The 21,916-nt window shown below is 34.3% G+C and overlaps 2 protein-coding genes across 2 annotated transcripts; both read left to right on the forward strand.

The window, feature by feature from the left end:
- Positions 1–2,920: 2,920 nt before the first annotated feature.
- Positions 2,921–11,230, forward strand: LOC122608818 (AP-1 complex subunit mu-2-like). Its single transcript, XM_043781900.1, has 11 exons — positions 2,921–3,043; positions 3,623–3,769; positions 3,989–4,051; positions 4,135–4,311; positions 4,397–4,500; positions 4,653–4,760; positions 4,853–4,949; positions 5,108–5,205; positions 10,410–10,551; positions 10,636–10,758; positions 11,114–11,230. The coding sequence occupies exons 1-11, from the start codon at positions 2,921–2,923 to the stop codon at positions 11,210–11,212; spliced, it is 1,281 nt and encodes a 426-aa protein (XP_043637835.1). The 3' UTR covers positions 11,213–11,230.
- A 2,090-nt stretch (positions 11,231–13,320) lies between these two features.
- LOC122607564 (angiogenic factor with G patch and FHA domains 1) lies at positions 13,321–19,236 on the forward strand. The gene is made up of 9 exons (XM_043780570.1): positions 13,321–13,509; positions 14,445–14,550; positions 14,648–14,810; positions 14,923–14,980; positions 15,068–15,183; positions 15,269–15,352; positions 17,097–17,569; positions 18,182–18,403; positions 18,758–19,236. The coding sequence occupies exons 1-9, from the start codon at positions 13,406–13,408 to the stop codon at positions 18,869–18,871; spliced, it is 1,440 nt and encodes a 479-aa protein (XP_043636505.1). The 5' UTR covers positions 13,321–13,405; the 3' UTR covers positions 18,872–19,236.
- Positions 19,237–21,916: the final 2,680 nt, after the last annotated feature.

The raw sequence follows: 21,916 nt of genomic DNA on the forward strand, positions 1-21,916 counted from the left end.
TAAAATGGGTTATGTATTTATCAAACAAGTTGAAAAATTTATATTAAAAATTAATGGGTATTATAAGTATATTTTGTAGAAATATTTATAAATATTATATGCATTTTGCCATAATCTCTCTCTTTCCGAATGTGTATTCCCTATTTGTAGTGGTTAGATTTTTAAGAATTTCGTTGTTTGAATTTTTTATTTTTGGGTTATTATTGAGTCTCAAAAAATTTTGATTTCATCCTTCTTCTTTCACTGTTTATGCCCTCAAGTCATTTTTAATTTTTTTTATAAGTAGCAAAAGTTTTTTCTATTTGAAAATATATCACATGATATTTGATGGATTGTTTATTTGTTGGTTGTGTCATTTTAAGCCTCACATAGTTTTAGTGACATGTTTAGTTAAAGCTTATCATTTCATGTCATTGTAATATTTAACACCTTTATAATTAAGACGTAGCATATATTTTAGTCTCATTACGTGTTGATATGTAAAGACGTTAATTTTTTTGTATAAAACTCCAAAAGAATTGTTGCTTTTGTATGGTGTCAAAAAGTCCAAGAAGAAGAAACTTGGATAAACCATGACCACTGATCGGATTTTCATGCAATTCTCGTCTTACATCAAATGATGGGACAAATTAAACTCCTAAAATATCATAAGTTATGCGACCAAAATATCAATCCTTTTGGAGGTTGTTGGTTCATACTTGACAAAAGTGTTTGGTCTTTAATGATAAAATTATAGTTTTGAGATAGTTTTCCTTTTTATTTTCCTCTATTCTATAACCTTTTTATTATATTTTAAACTAAAATATATATATATATACACTTCTAGGGTAACATTCCGGTAAGAACACTTTTAAAATAAGAACGGTGAGAACACTTAAAAACATCATTTTGATGCATTAAAAGTCCATAAAACTAACATAGTGCATAACTAATTATCATTATTTAAGTGTTTAACAACACATTGATCCTTCAAAATAAAAAAAATCACGTTTTTTTTTGTGCATCCATCTTAGATGCATATTATCAAAATGATGCATCCAACAAAAAACGTGATTTTTTTTTATTTTGACGGGTCTATGTGTTGTTAAACACTTAAATAATGATAATTAGTTATGCACTATGTCAGCTTTATGGACTTTTAATGCATCAAAATGTAGTTTTTAAGTGTTCTCATTTGTTCTCATTTTAAGTTGGTTCTCATTTGATTGTCACCCTATACTTCTATACTACTATATATAACCTTTATGTTAAAAGTTTACAATACTGGGACATGCGAATTGACTAAAATACTCTTAATGAACTAAATCACCATCAACCCTTAATATTAAATTACACCATTAGTCTACTAACTCCTTTAAATCAAATACTTTTACCTACACCAATAGATGTCGCCATCACCATCATCGCCGGCTCGCCGCCGCATTGCGAGGGGTACCATGCTCGTGTATATATATATATATAGACTTTTCATATTTTGAAAATATTTTTTTTGTAAGAACCATGAGAACTCTTAAATTATATATCTGTTCAGATATTTTTTTTTTCATTCACATGTGAAATGATATTAAAATGAATGTTATAGAAAAAAAATTTTTAAGAAACCTTAAAAATAGTTTTTTGTGAACTTGTGAATGAATTTGTTCACGTTTTTTTTTCACATGTGACAAACGGCTATATATAAGGTTTTGAAAAAAAAATTTCGTATGCCACATATATTTTTATAACGTTCATGTGAATGAACAAAAAAAACATGTGATCCAATATGAAATTTAAGAGTTCTTACGGTTTTTTTTAAAAAAAAATTGGTTCTTAAAATAAAGGTCATATATATATATATAAAATAAATAATAAAGTAATATAGGTAACCATGATCATGTGATGTATATAATTTTAGAAAAATGACTAATCCTCTTAATAAAATAGCCTAAAACTCCTCCTAACACTCTAAGAAGATTACATGTGGTATCTACTAATTCTCTTTTCTAATTTTGCCCCCTGATTTTTCCACATGTCATAATCCAATAGTTAGGAGAATTTTTAAGATATTTTATTATGAGGATTAATCATTTCCCGTAATTTTATGAAAGGAAAATGATTAATTCTCCTAATAAAATAGATTAAAAATCTTCTTAACTTTTAGATGAGGACATGTAGAAAAATCAGGGGGTGAGATTAGGAAAAAGAATTAGTGGTATCCACATGTTATCATGTAAAGCTATTAGAAGGATTTTTAGGCTAAATTTTTAGAATGATATATCATTGAGGAGTTTTTAAATCCATCATGTTTGAAGTGATGGATTTAATATATATTTTTAAATTTTAATTTTAAACATTTTCTATTAAAAATAAAATCATTCATTAGTTTATACTCAAAACCCATAAAACAAACACCCGTCATTACGGATGTAAACTAATATAACAAAAAAGAGTGATGATTCAAAAGTATACATCAAAAATGATTATACTTCGTACCAAGTCCAAAAATCATTATTATCACAACATAGCTTAAACAATGTTCAATAAGAAAAATATAGTTAGTAAAAAAAACTAAAAAATAAATTGAGGTTTTCATTTCTTATCAAATATAGTTATTTCTTGCCATTGAAAACAAAAGGTTAACGCATAACTTAAAAAAAAAAAAAAAGGTTTGACCATTTTGCGTTATAATCAAATACAGTAGTTAAGTGAAAGTATAGGGGGTCAAACATAAATATTACCCACAACAGTAATTACCTTACCCATTACATTCATTTTTACAATTTTGTGATCATTAAAAAAAAAAAAAAAACATGAATTTGTTGTGATCTGCAAGATTCTGTTGATTCAACTGCATTTTTTTTTGCATATCAATACTTGAATTCCTTACCATTTTCATGTTACATCGTTCTCGTCTTTGTGGTTCATTTAACGTTCAAATGATATGGCGGTCTCTGCAGTTTTCATTCTTGATATTAAGGGACGTTGTTTGATTAGTCGTCATTATCGTGGTGACATTTCATCTGTTGAAGCCGAAAAATTCTTCATCAAGCTTCTTGAAAATGAGGTAACATATTACACGTACGTTCGATATTAGTATATATATGATGGATCCAAATATATGCAATTATATTTTCTCGGTACATATTTTTTATCTTATAAAGTAATCCACATGCCATATTATAACAATGTAATAAGTATAGATGGTTGGTGGTCTGTTTTCGGTATTATACTCAATAGTGCCTAACTTTGCGACAAAGGTGCGTTTACTTGTAGAAACTGGAAGAATTGGTTAGATTAATTTACAAGGAAAGCATGAAAAACAGAAAATGTGTTCTAAAACGATTATTCTAAAATAGTTTTCATTGAAAAATAAAAAACTTTGTTTTTCAATTATAATTACACCTTAGAAACCTGATTTATAAAGTTTACTTTCCAATATTTTCACAAATGATAATACTTCAAGTCGGGCCGCCTTTTCCCATGTTTTCTATCTAATAAGGATCCATATATAAAGTGATGATGACGAGTGTGTTAGGATCACCTAGTTAATTGTTTAAAGTGTAGCTATGTATTGTGTAATCATAATGATTATATACTTGCATGTTGATTTGTGAATAATTTCCGATGTGATGAAACTTGTTAGGAGGATATAGAGGCTCATGGTCCCGTAGTTATTGACAATGGTGTTTCTCACATATTCATTCGACACAACAATGTCTACTTGATGGCCGCATCCAGGCAAAACTGTAATGTTACCAGCCTCATTGTTTTTCTCCACCGTTTGGCCAGTGTGAGTTCGCTTAATTCTTTCTGACTCAATAGTAATAGTTATTCTATTAGGATTTGTCTAACCAGCCCAGGGCACAAGTTAAGGTGTATATAATATGATGCATGCGGATCTTTTTCAACTCAGAAAAAATTCAACGTATCAAATGCACCTTAATATGTGCGCTTACATATATTATACTATTATTGTCTGAAGTTGATGCTGCAAGGTCACTCTATTTAGGTTTTTGAATATTATTTTGAAGAATTGGAAGAGGAATCGCTAAGAGATAACTTTGTCGTAGTGGTACAGATGAAACCTTTCTCTGCCTTCTTTGATTATATATATTAGTTTGAACATATAAGCTCATGCTTAAAAATATATGGCAGTATGAATTACTAGATGAAATGATGGACTTTGGTTACCCACAGTATACTGAAGCAACGATTCTAAGTAAGTTTATCAAGACCGATGCTTATAAGATGGAAGTTATACAAAGGCCTCCAATGGCCGTAACCAATGCAGTCTCTTGGCGAAATGAAGGAATATATTACAAAAAGAATGAAGTATGAACCTTTTTTTGGTCCTATAGAATGATATACTACATTGCAAATTTGCAATAATGTTCTTCTTTTTTCCTTTTGTTATCAGGTATTTCTAGATGTAATTGAAAGCGTTAACATACTAATCAATAGTAACAGACAAGTTATACGTTCAGAAGTCGTCGGGGCATTGAAAATGAGGACATGTTTAAGGTGCTCAAAAATTATACAGTAGTTGTTTTAAAACATTTAGCACACAATGCAATGAAAATTAGTTTTTCATATATTTTGCTTTTGATACTATGAAAAGATTTGAAAGCACACATTTTGATTTGCCAAATTAAACATGTTTATTTTATGTTTAGTGGAATGCCTGAGTGCAAACTTGGGCTTAATGATAGAGTTTTAATGGATGCTCAAGACCGAACACCAAAAGGGAAATCCATTGATTTAGAAGACATCAGATTTCATCAGTAAGCTACCTGGAATTTAACGCTCTTTATATGAATATACTGCTCTAAACATAACTCTAAACTTGGATATTACTTCCTTTTGCTTTTAATAGGTGTGTACGTTTGGCTCGCTTTGAAAATGACCGCACGATATCATTTATTCCGCCTGACGGGTCATTTGATCTAATGACATATAGACTTAGTTCTCAGGTTATCTTTATTCTTATCATTGCTCCTTCATCCTTGCTTATTTGGTGTATTTGGCGACTCAAATGAGCCTCAGGCTCACTTAATCGATTCCATTTTATGTGATTGAACTCATTATTTGAGATTTGTCTTTTATTGTTCAGCTCTCTGTATGTTACTAGGTAAAACCTCTTATTTGGGTCGAGGCTCAAATTGAAAGGCACGCCCGAAGTAGGATGGAGATGCTTGTAAAAGCAAGAAGCCAATTTAGGGGGCGAAGGTATTCCTTATGACACATGACAACAATCCATGGTTTTTCCAAATTCAATTACTAATATATTATAGTATACTTTAACAGTTAATAGAGATTCTATGGAATTTTTAAAATTGATGTATGAAAGCATTGGTATTAGTAACTATTATAATTTAAGTGTATGTATTTCACATTGAGGGTAATACAATATATAGATATCTAATTTACATAAAGAGAATGCAAGAAATAAATAAGTACAAGTTAGGCACCTACACAAATAAAATCGGTGAGATAACAGTATTATCTAATATCCCCCCTCAAGCAAGATGGTGGTGGACCCAGACGAAGCTGCTGTCTAAAGAATTCAAACTGAGCAGGAGGAAGGCTCTTTGTGAAAATGTCAGCCACCTGAAGCTTGGTTGGAATGAATTTGGTGTGCAATTTCCCATAGGTAACAAGCTCTCTAATGAAGTGATAATCAAGATCAATATGCTTGGCCCGCTTATGGGAAACAGGGTTCTGAGTAAGAAACAAAGCACTACTGTTATCACAGAGAATGGTGGGACGTTCTGGTGGAAGCGCATGTAATTCTTGAAGTAGATGAGTAATCCAAACAATCTCTGCAGCCGTATTAGCCATTGCACGGTATTCAGACTCACAACTCGATCGAGAGATGGTCGGTTGTTTCTTAGCACTCCAAGATACCAGATTCCCACCTAAGAAAATAGAGTATCCATATGTAGATCGTCTAGTGTCTAAACAACGAGCCCAATCAGCATCCGAGTAGCCAACAATAGTTGATGTGGAGGGGCGACTAAAGTGAAGCCCAAAGCTAAGTGTTCCTTTCAGATAACGCAAAATGCGTTTGACTTCTTGATAATGAGATAGAGTTTGTGCATGGAGAAACTGGCTAACTTGATTGACGGCGTAGGAGATGTCTGGCCTGGTAATTGTTAGATATTGAAGAGCACCTACAATCGAACGATAATGAGTCGGATCTGGATATGGGGTACCTGCAGAAATAAAAGAGACATTGGTGCTTAAAGGTGTTGGAGCAGATTTAGCATCCAACATCTTTGCACGGGTTAAAATTTCAGTGGCATATTTGGATTGATTGACGAAGAGACCGTTTAAGGTATAGGTAACTTCAAGTCCCAGAAAATAGTTGAGCTCCCCCAGATCTTTGATGGCAAATTCCTTGTGCAGACGAGAGATAAAAGTTGATAGAACAGTAGCTTGGTTACCGGTGAGTATAAGGTCATCAACATACACCAGCAGATACATAATACATGAGTCTCTTTTGAAGACAAAAAGAGACGGATCAGCACGACTACAAGTGAAACCATTGTTGATAAGAAACATGGTTAAACGATGAAACCAAGCACGTGGAGCTTGTTTAAGACCATATAGTGCTTTGTTTAATTTACACACATGATTAGGAAATTTGTGACTAACAAACCCTTGCGGTTGTTCCATGTACACACATTCAGAGAGATGTCCATGGAGAAAGGCATTGTTGACATCTAATTGGTGGAGCTTCCAGTTGTTTAGAACCGCCAAGCTGAGATCAATTCTAACGGTGGAAGCTTTGATGACTGGGCTGAATGTATGAGAGTAGTCAAGACCGGGAACTTGACTGAAGCCTTGAGCCACAAGACGGGTTTTGTGACGGTCAATGGTGCCATCAGAGTGATATTTAGTGCGATAAATCCATTTAGCACCCACAATGTTTCGATTTAGTGGACGAGGAACCAAAGTCCAAGTGTTATTCCGATGAAGAGCTTCTATTTCTTGATGCATAGCTTGAATCCATTTAGCATCTCTAGAAGCAGTTTTGTAAGATTTTGGGTCAGTAGATGATAAGAGAGCACGATGAAGAGGTAGGTCTTGAGTGTGAGATAGATCGGCTCGGTGACGAGGTTTAAAGATACCAGCTTTGGAATGAGTAATCATGGGATGGGAAGGAGGAGGTGGTGGTGGAGGATGATGATGAGGAGTGAGAGCGGAAGAAACTGAGTCTGGTACTGAGGAGTTGGTTATTGGAGATTCAAGTGGTGGTGAAGCTGTAGTGTTTGATAACAGAGGGGAAGAAGTTGGGCTATGGAATATAGGTGCAAGGGTTGGTAAAGGGGCCGTTGGCGAAAGTGGGAAAGGATCAACACAGCTCGGGCATGGCTGTGAAGAAGATGGAGGAGTGGTGTGAGATTTCTCGGCAGGTTTTGGAGGCTGAAAAGAATTACCCAAAGAACTATCAAGGAAAGTGGTGATTTCAAGAGCAGAAAGTGGGGTCTTATGGGATGAGTCAGCAAAAGGGAAAGAAGTTTCATCAAACCTAGCATGTCGAGAGATATAGACACGAGCAGTTGATGCATCAAGACATCGATACCCTTTGTGCTTTGAACTATAGCCAATGAACACACAAGGAAGACTGCGTGGAGAAAGTTTATTAATGGCATACTCACGTAACAGAGGATACACCCGACACCCAAAAGCACGAAAAATAGTATAACTAGGTACCCGATGATACAAAAGCTCAAATGGTGATCTCCCATTGAGTAGAGGAGTGGGTAATCTGTTAATGATGTAAATGGCTGATGAAAACGCATCAAGCCAATATGTAGATGGTAACTTGGCATTAAACATCATAGCAAGGCCGGTTTCAACAATATGTCGATGTTTCCGTTCAACACACCCGTTCTGCTCTGGTGTATAAGGACATGATAAGCGATGCAATGTGCCATTTTGTTCAAACAGTTTGCGCACCCTATGATTAACAAACTCGGTCCCACCGTCACTTTGAAAGATTTTAATTTTCCTGGAAAATTGGGTTTGAACAAAAGGCACAAAAATGGAGAGTGCATCATAAAACTCAGACTTTGCACGCAATGGGTAAAGCCATGAGAAGCGAGAATAATCATCAATAAATAGTGCATAATACGAGTAGTTATCAGACGACTTGACTGGTGAAGGTCCCCAAAGGTCACAGTGGACTAATGCCAATGGTTCCAACACACGTTTATTATTAATATCAAAAGACAAACGCTTTGCTTTCGCAATTTGACATGGGGAACACAAGCCTGGCTTAGGCAAAATAGAAGTCAAAGATAGATAACCAAGTTTTCTTAACATAATAATAATATCAAAATGGACATGTCCCAAACGAGAATGCCAAACTTTATACGAGGCCTTTGGAATGGAAGACTTAGCAGCAAGGGCTTCATGCTTGGTGCTGTGTAAAATGAACAGGCCGTCTTCACGGCAACCCTGAGCGAGGACTTGTTTGGTGTGACGGTCCTAAACGTAAAAGTAAGGATATGAGAATAAAACATCCACATCATTATCTGCAGTTAATCTGCTGACCGAAAGTAAGTTTTTAGTTAAGTTGGGAACAACCAAAACATCTTTCAGTTTGAGGGAATCCATAAGTTTAGAATTACCAACATGAGATACTGGAAGGGTGTTGGCATTACCAAAAACGACCTTTGGATTACCTTTGGGAGCCGAAGGGTTTGCCACGGTCGCGGATGAGGGAGTCATGTGATCAGATGCACAAGAATCAAAATACCAATCAGGTTCATGTGATGTAACATGGCGCTGAGCATTAAAAGCATTAGCCAAATGAGCATCGGTTGTTGTTGAAGGAGTAACGTTAGCAAAGGATGGCAGCTGCGGACAAGCATTTGCATAGTGACCTTGAGTGCAACATAGTTGACAATGAGGGGGTCGTCTAGGCCGAGTGGAAGAACCAAGACTACGGTTCATGTGAGTGAACGGTCCACGACCACCATGGCCACCACGGCCACCACGACCACTACGGTTCCTGTTTTGGACAGAAGGCGGTGGCCTGATAGAAGTAGAGTGTGCCGTGAAGGCAACAGATGGAGTTGGCGAGCCGTGGAGAGCCTTAACAAAAAGCTCATGACCTTCCGCACGAGCCAAGAGAACTGAAAAGGTAGGGATAGGGCGGACATCACGATTGGTTGTGGAGAAGCTTTCAAAAGATGGACCGAAACCACACAAAAACCAATGTAATTTGTCAACAGGATCAACCGGGTGTCCAATAGCAACAAGTTGGTCACAGAGAAACTTGAAAGATTGACCAAATTCTGCTACGGTTTTATCGCCTTTACGAAGGAGGCGAAGTTGATCCCTTAAATTTTGAACCCGCTCCACTGAGGAATTGCTGTAGGCGGCTTCAAGAGCACTCCATATTTCACGTGCTGTAGAAAGACCAATAATCACTGAAATAGCTTCTTCAGTGAGTGAAGTATTAAGAATAATAATGGTTCTCTGGTCAGCAGCGAGCCAAGCCGAATATGCTGGGTTGGACACCTCCTTATCTCCTTGAGTAATAAGAGCAGAAGGCGCTGTCTCAGTGCCATCAACATGACTAAGAAGATTCTGAATAGTTAAGATGGGTGTCATTTGATTTTTCTAATATAGGTAATTGGTGGATGATAGTTTGATTGATAGTATATGTGCTAAGGGAAGAGGATCGGTTGAGGAAGAGGCCATAAGGAAAGGCAAAAAAAAAAAACACAGAATGGAAGATGAAAAGAAGTGAGAGGAAGAAGAAACGGATGAGACAAGAAAAGATAGGTGGGGGAGGTCAACCACTTTTAGGCTGATACCATATTATAATTTAACTGTATGTATTTCACATTGAGGGTAATACAATATATAGATATCCAATTTACATAAAGAGAATGTAAGAAATAAATAAGTACAAGTTAGGCACCTACACAAATAAAATCAGTGAGATAACAGTATTATCTAATAGTAACCCCTTGTAACCATTACCCTTGGCGGGTATATTGGAACGTAGTGGACTAGAGGTGAAAATTTTGATGTGTTTGTCAACAGGTTGCAAAAGTATGAGTATGGGGTTATTTATAATGCACAAAATTGTTTTCATTGTTAGATATAAATTTGGAAGGAATACACTTTGAAAGCCATCAAGAGTGTATTCAGATGTATAAAAACTCTGAAAATGTTTTATTTAAAAGAAATCGGGGTACTATGATGATGACCAAGTTTTTGTCATCATATTGGCATATTGAACCAATTCATTATGTACAAAGTTTTAAAAAATAATAAAGAAAGCGTCTATGATTTTAACAACTTGATCTAGCCGCTTAAATCCCCCGTGCATGCCCATTCTGCTACATGTAAGTATTCATGTTATGATGAGTTTTTTAGAGAACTTCAGAGGTAACAAATTTTCAAAACAGCAATGCAACAGATGTCCACATTAAGATACCTGTTCCGTCCGATGCTACAAAGCCTATTGTTCGTACAACAACGGGAATTGCTACATATGCTCCTGAACAAGATTCGCTTATATGGAAAATTAGATCCTTCCCCAGTGACAAGGTAAGCAATGGATAATGACTATAAGCTTTTTCTGCAGAACTTCACCTTGTTTTCTTAACACCCTTTTATTATCAATGATCACAGGAGTATATGTTAGGTGTTGAATTTAAGCTTCCGAGTGTGGCTTATGAAGATGGAACTCCTGATAAAAAAATTCCTATACGTGTGAAGTTTGAAATACCATATTATACTGTATCCGGGATTCAGGTATGCATTTATTATTCTACACGTATATATTTGCAACCTTATAAGCATGACCTTAATTTTCCAAACACCAGGTTGGATAAGTCAGGTTGGATAACATGTCAAAACGGGTCTAATAAGCATGGCCTTAATTATTAGTATCAGAGGATATGGGTTAGGTAACAATATACCAAACACCAAATACTTGTTGCTCCTGTGTTAATGCATATAGCCCACTTGACCCATTCCCTTGTACTTTTTGCTTTGGCCCGTTTGAGATTAATAGATTCAATACAATCCCAAGTCGACCCATTCATAAAATTATTAGTTAATGGTTTAAAATTGTCATCTCTGCTAATGTATATGTTAATGCTTACAGGTTCGTCACCTTAAAGTTATTGAAAAGAGTGCATATCAGACGCTACCATGGGTGAGATACATAACAATGGCCGGTGAGTATGAAATAAGGATGCAATGAAGATCCAATAAAATTTTATCTTTTCCCATTTTGCAAAGCCAAGTGAGATGTTTTTCATAACACGCAAACCACCAAAACAATGCGCAAGTACAAAAAGCCATATACTGTATTACTACTTACAAAGTCGACCTTGGGTCAAACTTGAGGCTCGTGAACTGACTAATATTTGCAGATGCAACAAGTATCAACATTTAGCTACTTATTTTGCTACTATGGTTTATATCTGGTTTGTTTACTCTAAAGGCTTGTAATTGGTAAATTAATATCATTAGACCTTAAAACTCTTGATGGCTTAAGATATACTCGAAAATTTCCACATTTTGACATACCAGAAGAATGAAGATGTTAGTAATAATATCATTATTATCTTTAAAACTCACAAAGATGTGAACATTTTATTCTTGCAGACTGATCACACATCAATTTGTGAAATTGATGACACATAATTAATTTGTGAAAAGCCTGAACTTCGTTTTACATGTCAACATGCTAATACTCATATATTGCATAATCATCTCAGCATCTTTCAAACACGTAGTTACTATCTTATGACCACGAATGAAGCTTTCACAATCGGCAACCTTCTCCCTCACTCTTCAACCAAGCAAACACTACATGAAAATTTGTAAAATTAGGACGCATGTGAAAATTGATTTTGGACAAGTTTTATCTCAAGAGGATCACATCGATAGATATAACCAAATACACGGGTCGAAAGTCTAACCAATAACTACAGTTTAGTTTTATTGCATGAAACCATTTATTCAGACTCAACTTAACGCCAGTGGGGAGCCACAGTGTGCCTAGAGAGGGCCATGGCCCATCCCAAATGAACTAGCACATCAAGTATTATATACTACCTATTATATCATTTGATCCATTGAATATTAATTGGCCCATCCTATTTTGCTTGTTAGTCTTGACTTATTACTATTAATTGGGCCCATCTTATTTTGTTTGTTAATCTTCGGTATTTGTATCTTGGGTATTATAGTATCATTTTTACATTTCTTTATTATTATTATTATTATTATTATTATTATTATTATTATTATTATTATTATAATTTATTGCTTCGGTAGTAACTAGATTATGAAAAATTCAATTTTATCATCAATTTTGTTAGTACTATTTTAGTATATCATCTTATCATATTATGAACCTATGATTTTATTTTAATATTAACTCATTCATTATTAATTAATGATTATAATGTAACTAATAAATTCTCATTATCATCAATACTTTATATAATTTATTCTAATGATGTCATTGTTTTGTTATATGTTTGTATTGCTATATCTTTGCTTTGCTATACTTTATGGGGATATACTAGTTGCAATCAACTGCATATTTATGGTTACAGTTTCAGAGAGAAAAATACATGAAATTGCTATTTTACCCTTTATAAATTTTGATATTTACAAAATTACCTCTCTATTTTCAACACAACTGCACCTATCATAGGTGCAGTCAACTGCATACTTTATTTTTCCATACTTTATATAGTTAATGTAGTTTACTAATTTGTTTTCATTCTTCTTACAGGTAATAGCTAGGGTGTTATGATGACGTTTTTTAGCTATTGTAATGTTCTTGTCTTTATATAGTTTCACAATTATATTGATGTTATTTGTGAGCTATGTGTATGTTGTTTATGAACTAAATTGATGATGTTTTGCTGTCATTTTTCGACTAGCGTCCAAGTTAGAAAAATTTGGCCCTTCCTAGATTAAATTCTTGGCTTCGCCACTGCTTAACGCCATGACTATTAAGATTATAGTCGTATCAACAACGTATCAATTTACTCTTAACCCTATAATTTCTTTTTCAGTGAAAAGTATATCTACACCACTCAACGCCGCTGCAACCACCAACATTTGTCACCAGTAGTACCAACCGTCGCCATCACCAACGTGCTAGTAAATGATAACAAATTGATTATTCATAAAATTTCAGCTTAATATGATTTTATTTTATTTTTAAGTAAAACCGTCTATTATTAATTTTTCCTTATATGATACTAGGCTTTTATTGGACTTCTTAACGGGCTGAATGGCCCTTTATATATGATAACAATTAGACCCTGGAAATACTGCGCAAGGAAGCACCCCCGGCCTCTATAAATTTTCCGACCACCGAGAGACGGCGGATGGCGGAGGAGATAAAAACGGGATTTATTGGAATTAAGAAATGGCGGAAAACAATGAAGTGAAAATTGAAGAAAAACAACAACAAGAAGAAGAACAAGATTTATTTAAATGGGATGAAAATTCACAATTATATTACCATGCCAGGTTCATTATTTTTTCACTTTCGTTAGTATATGTTTTTTTCTTTTTTTTAGAATTTAATTTTAATGTTTAATTCTATTATTTTTATTCTCGTCTTCCACATTTTTCTAAGATTAATTCTATCATTATTTAATTTGAGATTAACATTATCTTTAGTTAAAGTGAAATAACAATTCAGTGCCTTTTAATGGAACATGTCAACAAGTGAAGTACTTTTTTATGCAATTTGATCTATACTGAAAGATAATGCTAACTATTTTCGGACGGTAGATTAACTTCTTGTTTTCTTTAGCTTGGACTAGTAATTAGTAACTCCCAATGCCTGTCTTCCACGGGTTTTGGGTCCCAATACAGCCTTCGACGGTGTATGGGGGAGGTTGAGATGTAGACAGCCTTACCCGTACCAAAGGTAGAGAGACTGCTTCGAGATTCTATCTAAATGATAAAAAAGGACCTCCCGCCATGCTGGGCATGAGGATCGAACCAATGACCTCTGTCTCCACATGCAAGGGCTCCAATCACTGATCCAACCCAGTTGGTTTTAGCTTGGACTAGTGTCATTGGTAACTTTTTTGAGGTCCCAAGATGTTAAAGAGATCTCGTGTGGTTGCATCTTTAGCACACTCTCAAAGACTGACGTGATATCGATGAATGAAGCTCATTCCAACTTAAGAATTTATTTTCCGTTTCTTTTTATAAATTAAAAAAAAAAAAAGACAAAAGGAGAGGCTATAACTTGAAGTATATAGTAAGAATCATAAATGGAGTAAATAATTTTGCTTGAAGTTTCAAAGGAATTAACCGGAGTTTAAAGAATAAGATATACTAGGTTAGAATCTTCATGTTAAACTTGAGTGGCTTCATTTTAAATTGACAATATATTTGTTAGGTTTTCTAGTACAATATTAAAGTGAAAGCACCCCTTTGTTTTGTTGCAGTAGTGGGTTTTATCATGACCCGGCTGCAGGCTGGTATTATAACAGCAATGATGGTCTGTATTACAAGTTCAAAAATGGGAGTTATATGCTGTGGGATACGGGCCAAGTAAGTTCAACTATTTCTATTTTGATTTTCAGGCTTTTTCTGTCTATATTTCATGTTTGTTGGTTTTGGTTCCTATTGAGATATTCCGGTATTTCAGGCTGATCAATCCAATACTAATGAGAGAATAGTTTCTGTTGATGATAATTGTACTCATGATGAGCCTCACACGCATGCCTCTTGTGATAAGGAGAAAATTGAAGATGGTGAATTTGAAGGTTATGTAGCAGTATCAGAGGAAGTGATTCCTCATGAACCGATAGGTAATTTTTGAAGATGGTAAATTTGAAGGTTATGTGGATTTGTGCGTGTGTTCACGCGCTTATGTGAACTGCTTAATTAGTTGTAGAAATTTATATCATCTTTTTTTCGCAGCTGATACAGAGTCCTTAACCAATGATCTTCCTGAAAGTGTACCGCCACCTTCTGAATGGTACTTTGTTTTCTCACTAATTCTCTTACTTGGAGAATTTAGTTCTTGTGATTAGATCAAATCTCTCTAAATATCTTTTTATTTTAGGCTCGAAGACACACTTATAGAACTTTATTTGTCGGGTTACCCCAACCAAACAACGGATGGTGCTTCTGCTGCAAGGACGCCTGAAGATGACACTAGTTTAAGTATTCCTATTGATGGTTTGTCAAAGATCTTTTTGTTGAATTCTGGAGAGGCATTGCTATTGGTTTGGCCAAGATATAACACAGGTGTAGCTTTGTCCAGGTGTAGGCAATGATAATGATGATGAACTGGAAGAGGGAGAATGGATCCCGGATGAGACTCATGAAGTGGTTGCTTCTGATGAAGGTTTGCTTGAATTCCCTGAATTCGGTTCCTTGACATTTAGACTCTTTATAGTATTAAGCATAATAAGTTGATGGTAGATCTTTAGAGGTGCCAATTTGGACTCATTTACTTTGGGTGGAATGATCAGTTAGGTTTTGTCTCGAACGAGTCAAATGGTAGAAGCAAAAAGGTTAACAAAAAATGAAATGATTTGACCCAAAGCATATTTCTAACCTGAAACCTTCTAAATCGATTAGTATAGAAGATTATAATTATTATGGAACTAATATATTGGTACACAAAACATCATTTGAGTATTCTAGATATGTATTTAACTAATACATACCTATACGACCCTACCGAACACCAATGCTTATTATCAAGCATCAAAAACATGCATTTTGACTTCTCAAAACTTTACAAATATGTACATTATCAACACATACCCCAAACAACCATAATATACATTTTGAGTTTTGACTATCATTCTACCAAAACCATCAAAAGAGCATACGGCTTGTTTACAAGCCAACATTTGGGCAAATTATAAGAAAGTCAAATAACAATGGTAAGTTAAAAGGTTCACTTGTTTACCCATCCGCAAGTGAGAATCCACATCACCCCTTCATACTTCCCTTGTCATCCCTAGGATCATCTTTAGCACCTGAACCACTTGTACGAGTTGTACCTAGAACTTGATTAAAATCACCGTTTGTATTTTACGGCCGTTTCAGAATGACTGATTTTTTGTAAAAAGCAGCCCAAAAACGAAATTACCTAAACATAACTTTAAATCAACTTCACTTCCTATTTCACATATCCACAACCAACTTATGTCTTCTTCACATACTAGTGATCTTTCCAATAACTAAACATCTTTTAACAATTTATAGATTATTAATTTAGTACAACAACTTGACATCATTTTACCCAAGTTAGTGTTTATCCAACCCGTCACTTTACTAATCTTATTCCACCATGAAAGTTTCTAAGCTTTTGTAAAGAACTTGTTAAAAATCACATCGCTTTAACTATCTTAAAGATTAAAATCAACTTTCATTATCTATTCAAATTTCCGTAAATCTTAGATTTCATGATTTAACTTGATCTAACTCATAACAATAAGAATGAAAAGGAATTTACTTTCTATATATGAATTGATTGACATATATTCCAGCTCTTAATCACCTCAAAATCCTTGATCTGAAGTTTGAAACTCTTTCTGTGTCCCTTCTTGATGAACAAACCTTATACACATTACACACATACACCAACTTGATTTTGAGATTTTCTAATTCTTTCTAGATAAACTCCCTCCATCTCTTTAAAAACTGAATATTAATGAAGTTTCCATCAATGACAACCATAGTTTTCAAATATTATCCACTTCAAAAAGACTTTTTCAAGTTTTATAACACTTGCATTTGGTGTATTGTTAGGCAACTACTTACAAATACTTCACCGTTTCTTTAATTTTAAAACTTATAAATACATTTAGTTATAGTTTAGGATTTTGGATTTTTTAATCAATATTGACCCGCTAATTATTTAGAAAACAAAAATCTCTTGGGCAAAAATATTTTGGGTCAATCTGAGCTCACTGCCGTAGCATAAATGATACATAATGACCCAATTATCCTGTTTTGCCACTTCTAGCTATTACATGCCACGAGAGGAAGTAACAAACTCTTTTGGCGTTCTTACATTTTATTTTGCGGATTTACCATTTAGTTATTTGATTCTTGTTATGTCCGTTGCTTCATAGATGCTTTTGCTGAGGAAGAAATGTGGCGTGCACAATATGGTCAGGCAATTCATTTAGACAAATTCCCTGTATCCGATTACCCGGTTGTGGACTTGTGGGATTGGGAAATGGTAAAAGAAACCAGAAAGGGCCGAAAACGTCGCATACGAAGATTAATAGGACGATTAGTGAAACGGTCCTCTAAACTCCACCCTTCAGTGCCTGCAAGTGGCCGTGTACTCAAAACTGCTCCAATACGTGAAGTGCATCTTGATCTTGTACGAGTTAGATCAGGAAAGGTATACAAGTTGAGGAATCCAAAAACTTCATATATAGCTTCATTGTCATCTTATGATTCCTCAAATCCGACAAAAGGTTGGGGGTTCCCGGAACTATCAATGGAGAAGAAAGTCAGTCAACATAATGAACCTAAAAGGGAAGAAGACTATGTTGAAGAAGTTGAGTCAGAAAAGGTTCTCTCATTCAGTGAAAAGGTAAAATTTTAAAAGTAGTCTCAAGCGTACAAAGTTATATATTTTGCAAATCGGGTATATGCTATGTTTCTAGATTTAGGTATCTATAAGACAACTTTATGTAAGTTAACAATTTTACCCCTTTATGGGTAAAAGTGTCGATTCAAGCTATACTTTGTTTCTAACATGTATAAGTGGGTAAAGTTTGAAAACAATAGCTGAAACGGAAAGGGTTTGAACAGGTAGAAAGTCACCTAAAGTTACTCAGTTTGTAAACAGGTCCTGATTCACTTTCCAACCCAAATTGGCCCATATTAAGAGCTACCCATTTTCCCTACAAGCAGGACCCATGATTCAATCCGCTCAACCTGTCTATTAGGTCATAAGCTTTACAGTTAAACAGTGATTTAACCCTACACAATGTTTAAGACTGAAAGATCAAAGCTCGAGTTTATGCAGAATGATCATGAAATATGCCGAGTGGAATAATCATTTACCAATATCTAAGCATTTGGTGCATGATTTTATTTAGTAATTTTTTGACCATCAACTGCATCAATTATAAATCATGTCTACTTTGTTATCTTCATGTCTATTTATATTTAAGGTCTTGTACCTTCGTTGTGTTTTCAGCATAAAGACCATACGTATAGAGACAGAGCTGCTGAGAGAAGAATCCTGCATGGTGGTTTTGGAGTTGGTCCTGGTCAAAAGAAATCAGTGGATGAAGTAGATTCTGGATCTTCATCTCCTGTTTCTCCCAATCCAGAAGAAGCTGCAGCTGAAGCCTTGCAAATATCATTCGGAGTAGGTAGTTATGCTAGAAGAATGTTGGAAAACATGGGCTGGAAAGAGGTAAATGCAAATACTCTACAGTTTATTAAATATTGAGTAGAGTTGCAAATTTCAATCCATTTACTTATTAATGGGTTGATTTTAGTTATGCTTTATCTCCAACGGGTAAAATCAAAGAATCAACATAGAAGGAACCGGTCAGATGGGTCAAAAGATGCCCAATATGTATTTTTAATCCTTGAAACCTCCTAGATTCTTTCTTCACAAAATAAAGAGTTTTATACAAAACATCTTTTGGGTCAACTGTGAGTTCCAAATTTTTTGTTAGGACCCGTTACCCAACCAACCCATTTCGTCATCTCTATATTGTGAACCTTGAGTGTTAGATGGGTCACCCTCTTCTACACCTTGCAGGGAGAGGCACTTGGAAGCAGCATGAAGGGATTAACGGAGCCATTACAAGCAGTTGGAAATAAAGGAGGTTCTGGTTTAGGATGGAATCACAAGTCCAACTGGAACCGCATCTGATTTAATCAAACTACTATCCAGTTGTTGCTATCAAAACAAAGCATATCGGTCCAAACATATGGTTCTCTCCTGGCTTCTAAATGGTATGGTTTATCTATATCCAGCTTCTCCCAAGGGTCGTTAACCACTTAACGTGTGGTCACTTTGCACGAATTATCCCCTAAGCTTATGCAGGTTGGTGGTTGCCGCTATAAAAAATGAGTATTAGTCAGTGTACATATCTACTTATGCTATGACTTTGTATATGAACCCTGCTGTTAGAACTTCTCTAGTTCTCAACTTACACAAAGTGTACCAGTCTATGTATAGTTAACTTTTAGAGTAATTACAAAAATCGTTGTGCTCTTCGATCTTTGCATGTATCATCCTCCCCAGCAAAAGCTGCACTAGGCATCCTCCCAGTGGCATTTTTCATGTAACGGTGTTAAGCTTTCACCTTTAAGTCTTTAACTTGTGTCACGCGAGGACATAATTATTGTTTTAACTCTGCTATATTTTTCAAGTTTTACAGCTTTTTTTTTTTCAACGTTACACCATTATAGTTGGTATTTCTTTATTTTTTTACTTTTTTTGAAAAGTAACTTTTATATATATGTTACACCATTATAGCTACTAATTGCTTTGATCTCATAACCATATACAAATTGGTTTGTGAATCCCATAGGACTGCTACACGGTAGCAGGATTCTTTTAGATCAAAATCTAAAACTAGATTTAAGTTTCAACAGTTCAAATATATTTTTCATTAAAGTGGAAAAACAAATGATAAAAACCCTTTATCAAAAACCATCATCGGTTCCGGTTGGCTGGCGATCAAAATGATCAGTATTGCCATTGACTTTATGTTTCGTCATTCCAAACTACACACAGGATTGTCTAACAATCAAATTTCTTACAATTTATTTTTCCTTACTTCTCTTCTACTTATACAGGAAATATTGTCTAAAATCAAAATAGTGTTGTAAACTATATTTCAAAGAAATGAGTCAAGTTGAACCATTTAGGGGGTGTTTGTTATTGTGATTATAAAATAGCCTTTGCGTTTTCAAAATAGATTATGCGTTTTCAAAACTGCGTTTTGAAAAAGCAGGTAGGTACATGGTTTTTCAAAACGACGTTTTCATAGCAAATAATCACTTTTCCACACAAACACTTTTTTAGATTATTTGCGTTTTACGAACGTAATAATCAGATAATCACTTCAAAATGCATCCCCAAACACCCTCTTATAACACTATATAGTTAAATTCAATTATCACGTGCCATATTGAAGTATTGGGTAAAAGGGGCAACTGCCAAATTTGAAAAAGAAATATTTAATGTCAACCGATACAACTTTTTCTTTTTTTTATTTTAATTCATCTTATTAAATTCGTGAAGTTTTTTTCTTTATCTTTTGGATTAATTCAATGCATTCATCTACCAATGCTTAAAATTCTGCCCGGATTTTCTAAACACTTTAGCACTAATGGAACATATATGCTCTATATACACCATCGAATCTTCCACCTTGTCATTTATGTTCAAAAACGGGCTTACAATGCCTAATACACTACCCTTGAAGAGGTGCGAGGGTCAACCTGGCCACAACGCCACAAATTTTGAGTGTCATGGAACATAGGTACGTACATCGATGAATCCATGGTGTCAGTACCAATTCAAACGAGGCCCCCTCTTGTTACTATCAATATTATAGAGTGTTAGAAATTAAACATCATTAATATAAAATTGTTGAGAATACAAGTATATTTGGATCAATCAATCACCATTATATTCTTTTTATGACACTCCATAGATCACGCCCGTTAGTTAGATATATATTGACACACAACACAAAATATATAAAATACAATTATTCTTTCGTCTCTATCCCTATTTATTCTTCTCGTTTCTTATTTATTTATTCGTACATATTATTGTTGTTTGATTGTGGATTCATGATCAAGTTTATAACCAAAAATTTCAAGCGATGTAAATTAGAGGAGAGAAATAAAAGAATTCGATACACTTAGAATATTAAATATCAATTTGCAAAATGTCTTCCTTCCCCGTCATTAGTGGTGAATTGCAAGTTTGTAAATTAAAAACCTTTTTAACATTCATTGAAGTTCATATGAAAGGTTGGGTGGTAGTAGACTTTTGAAATAATTGAGCCCAATAAAGTAGCACTCCTTGCACATGTCAAGAGTGAACCCTGCGTATGGCTTACCCGACATATGTGTTGTGGTTCAACTTATTGTTACAAGTATTTCCAATTGTAACTTTTTAATTATCATTACTTTTTAGTTATAATTTTTTAATTATTCTTGGTGGTTTGTTTTCATATATGTACTCTATTTGAGACCCACAGTAAATGTTATATACCTAAAACTTTAAACTATGTATTAATAGAAACATAAGTTAATAAGCTAAGGGAGAGGATTCCCTCAAGTTATTTTCTCAATTTGAGTCAAGTTAAGAAAATCTTAACCCTTTATTGAAAATCAAGAGACAAGATTCAAAGATAATCAAGAGTCAAGATTATCCTAACATGACTAATCATGTTAGGATAACTTAAGAGAATCCCTTCCCATAAGGTAACCGGTGAACATTCTTAATTGGTGTAAATAAATGTAGGTTTTAGGTAAAATAAAAAAAGTATTAAAGTAAAATAAATAAAATAATAAATTTCTCTTCACTGAAATCACCGTGAATCATGAAAATCACCGTACATTAATTGCTTCGTTAATCTTCGTGCACCAATTTAAGCATAATATAAAGGTTAAGATCTTGTCATATTTATTTTACTTTAATACTTATTTTACTTTAATACTTGTTTTTACAGTATCTCACCTTAATAAATCTAACCTTTTATCATTTTTCATTAAATGGACTATTGATAATAACAAGACTATTTGTTACTAAAAGTTTAGACTATGTATTAATACGCCATTGTTGTTCTTGTAATCTGTAACCGATATAGATGATTAACTTGCCATTAGAATGATAGCCTAGTGGTTAAGGAGTTTTTCATTTTGTGGTTTCTTTTTAAGGGTCATGAGTTTA

The sequence above is a fragment of the Erigeron canadensis genome, chromosome 7 (genome assembly GCF_010389155.1).
Source record: "Erigeron canadensis isolate Cc75 chromosome 7, C_canadensis_v1, whole genome shotgun sequence".
NCBI classification, from domain to species: domain Eukaryota; kingdom Viridiplantae; phylum Streptophyta; class Magnoliopsida; order Asterales; family Asteraceae; genus Erigeron; species Erigeron canadensis.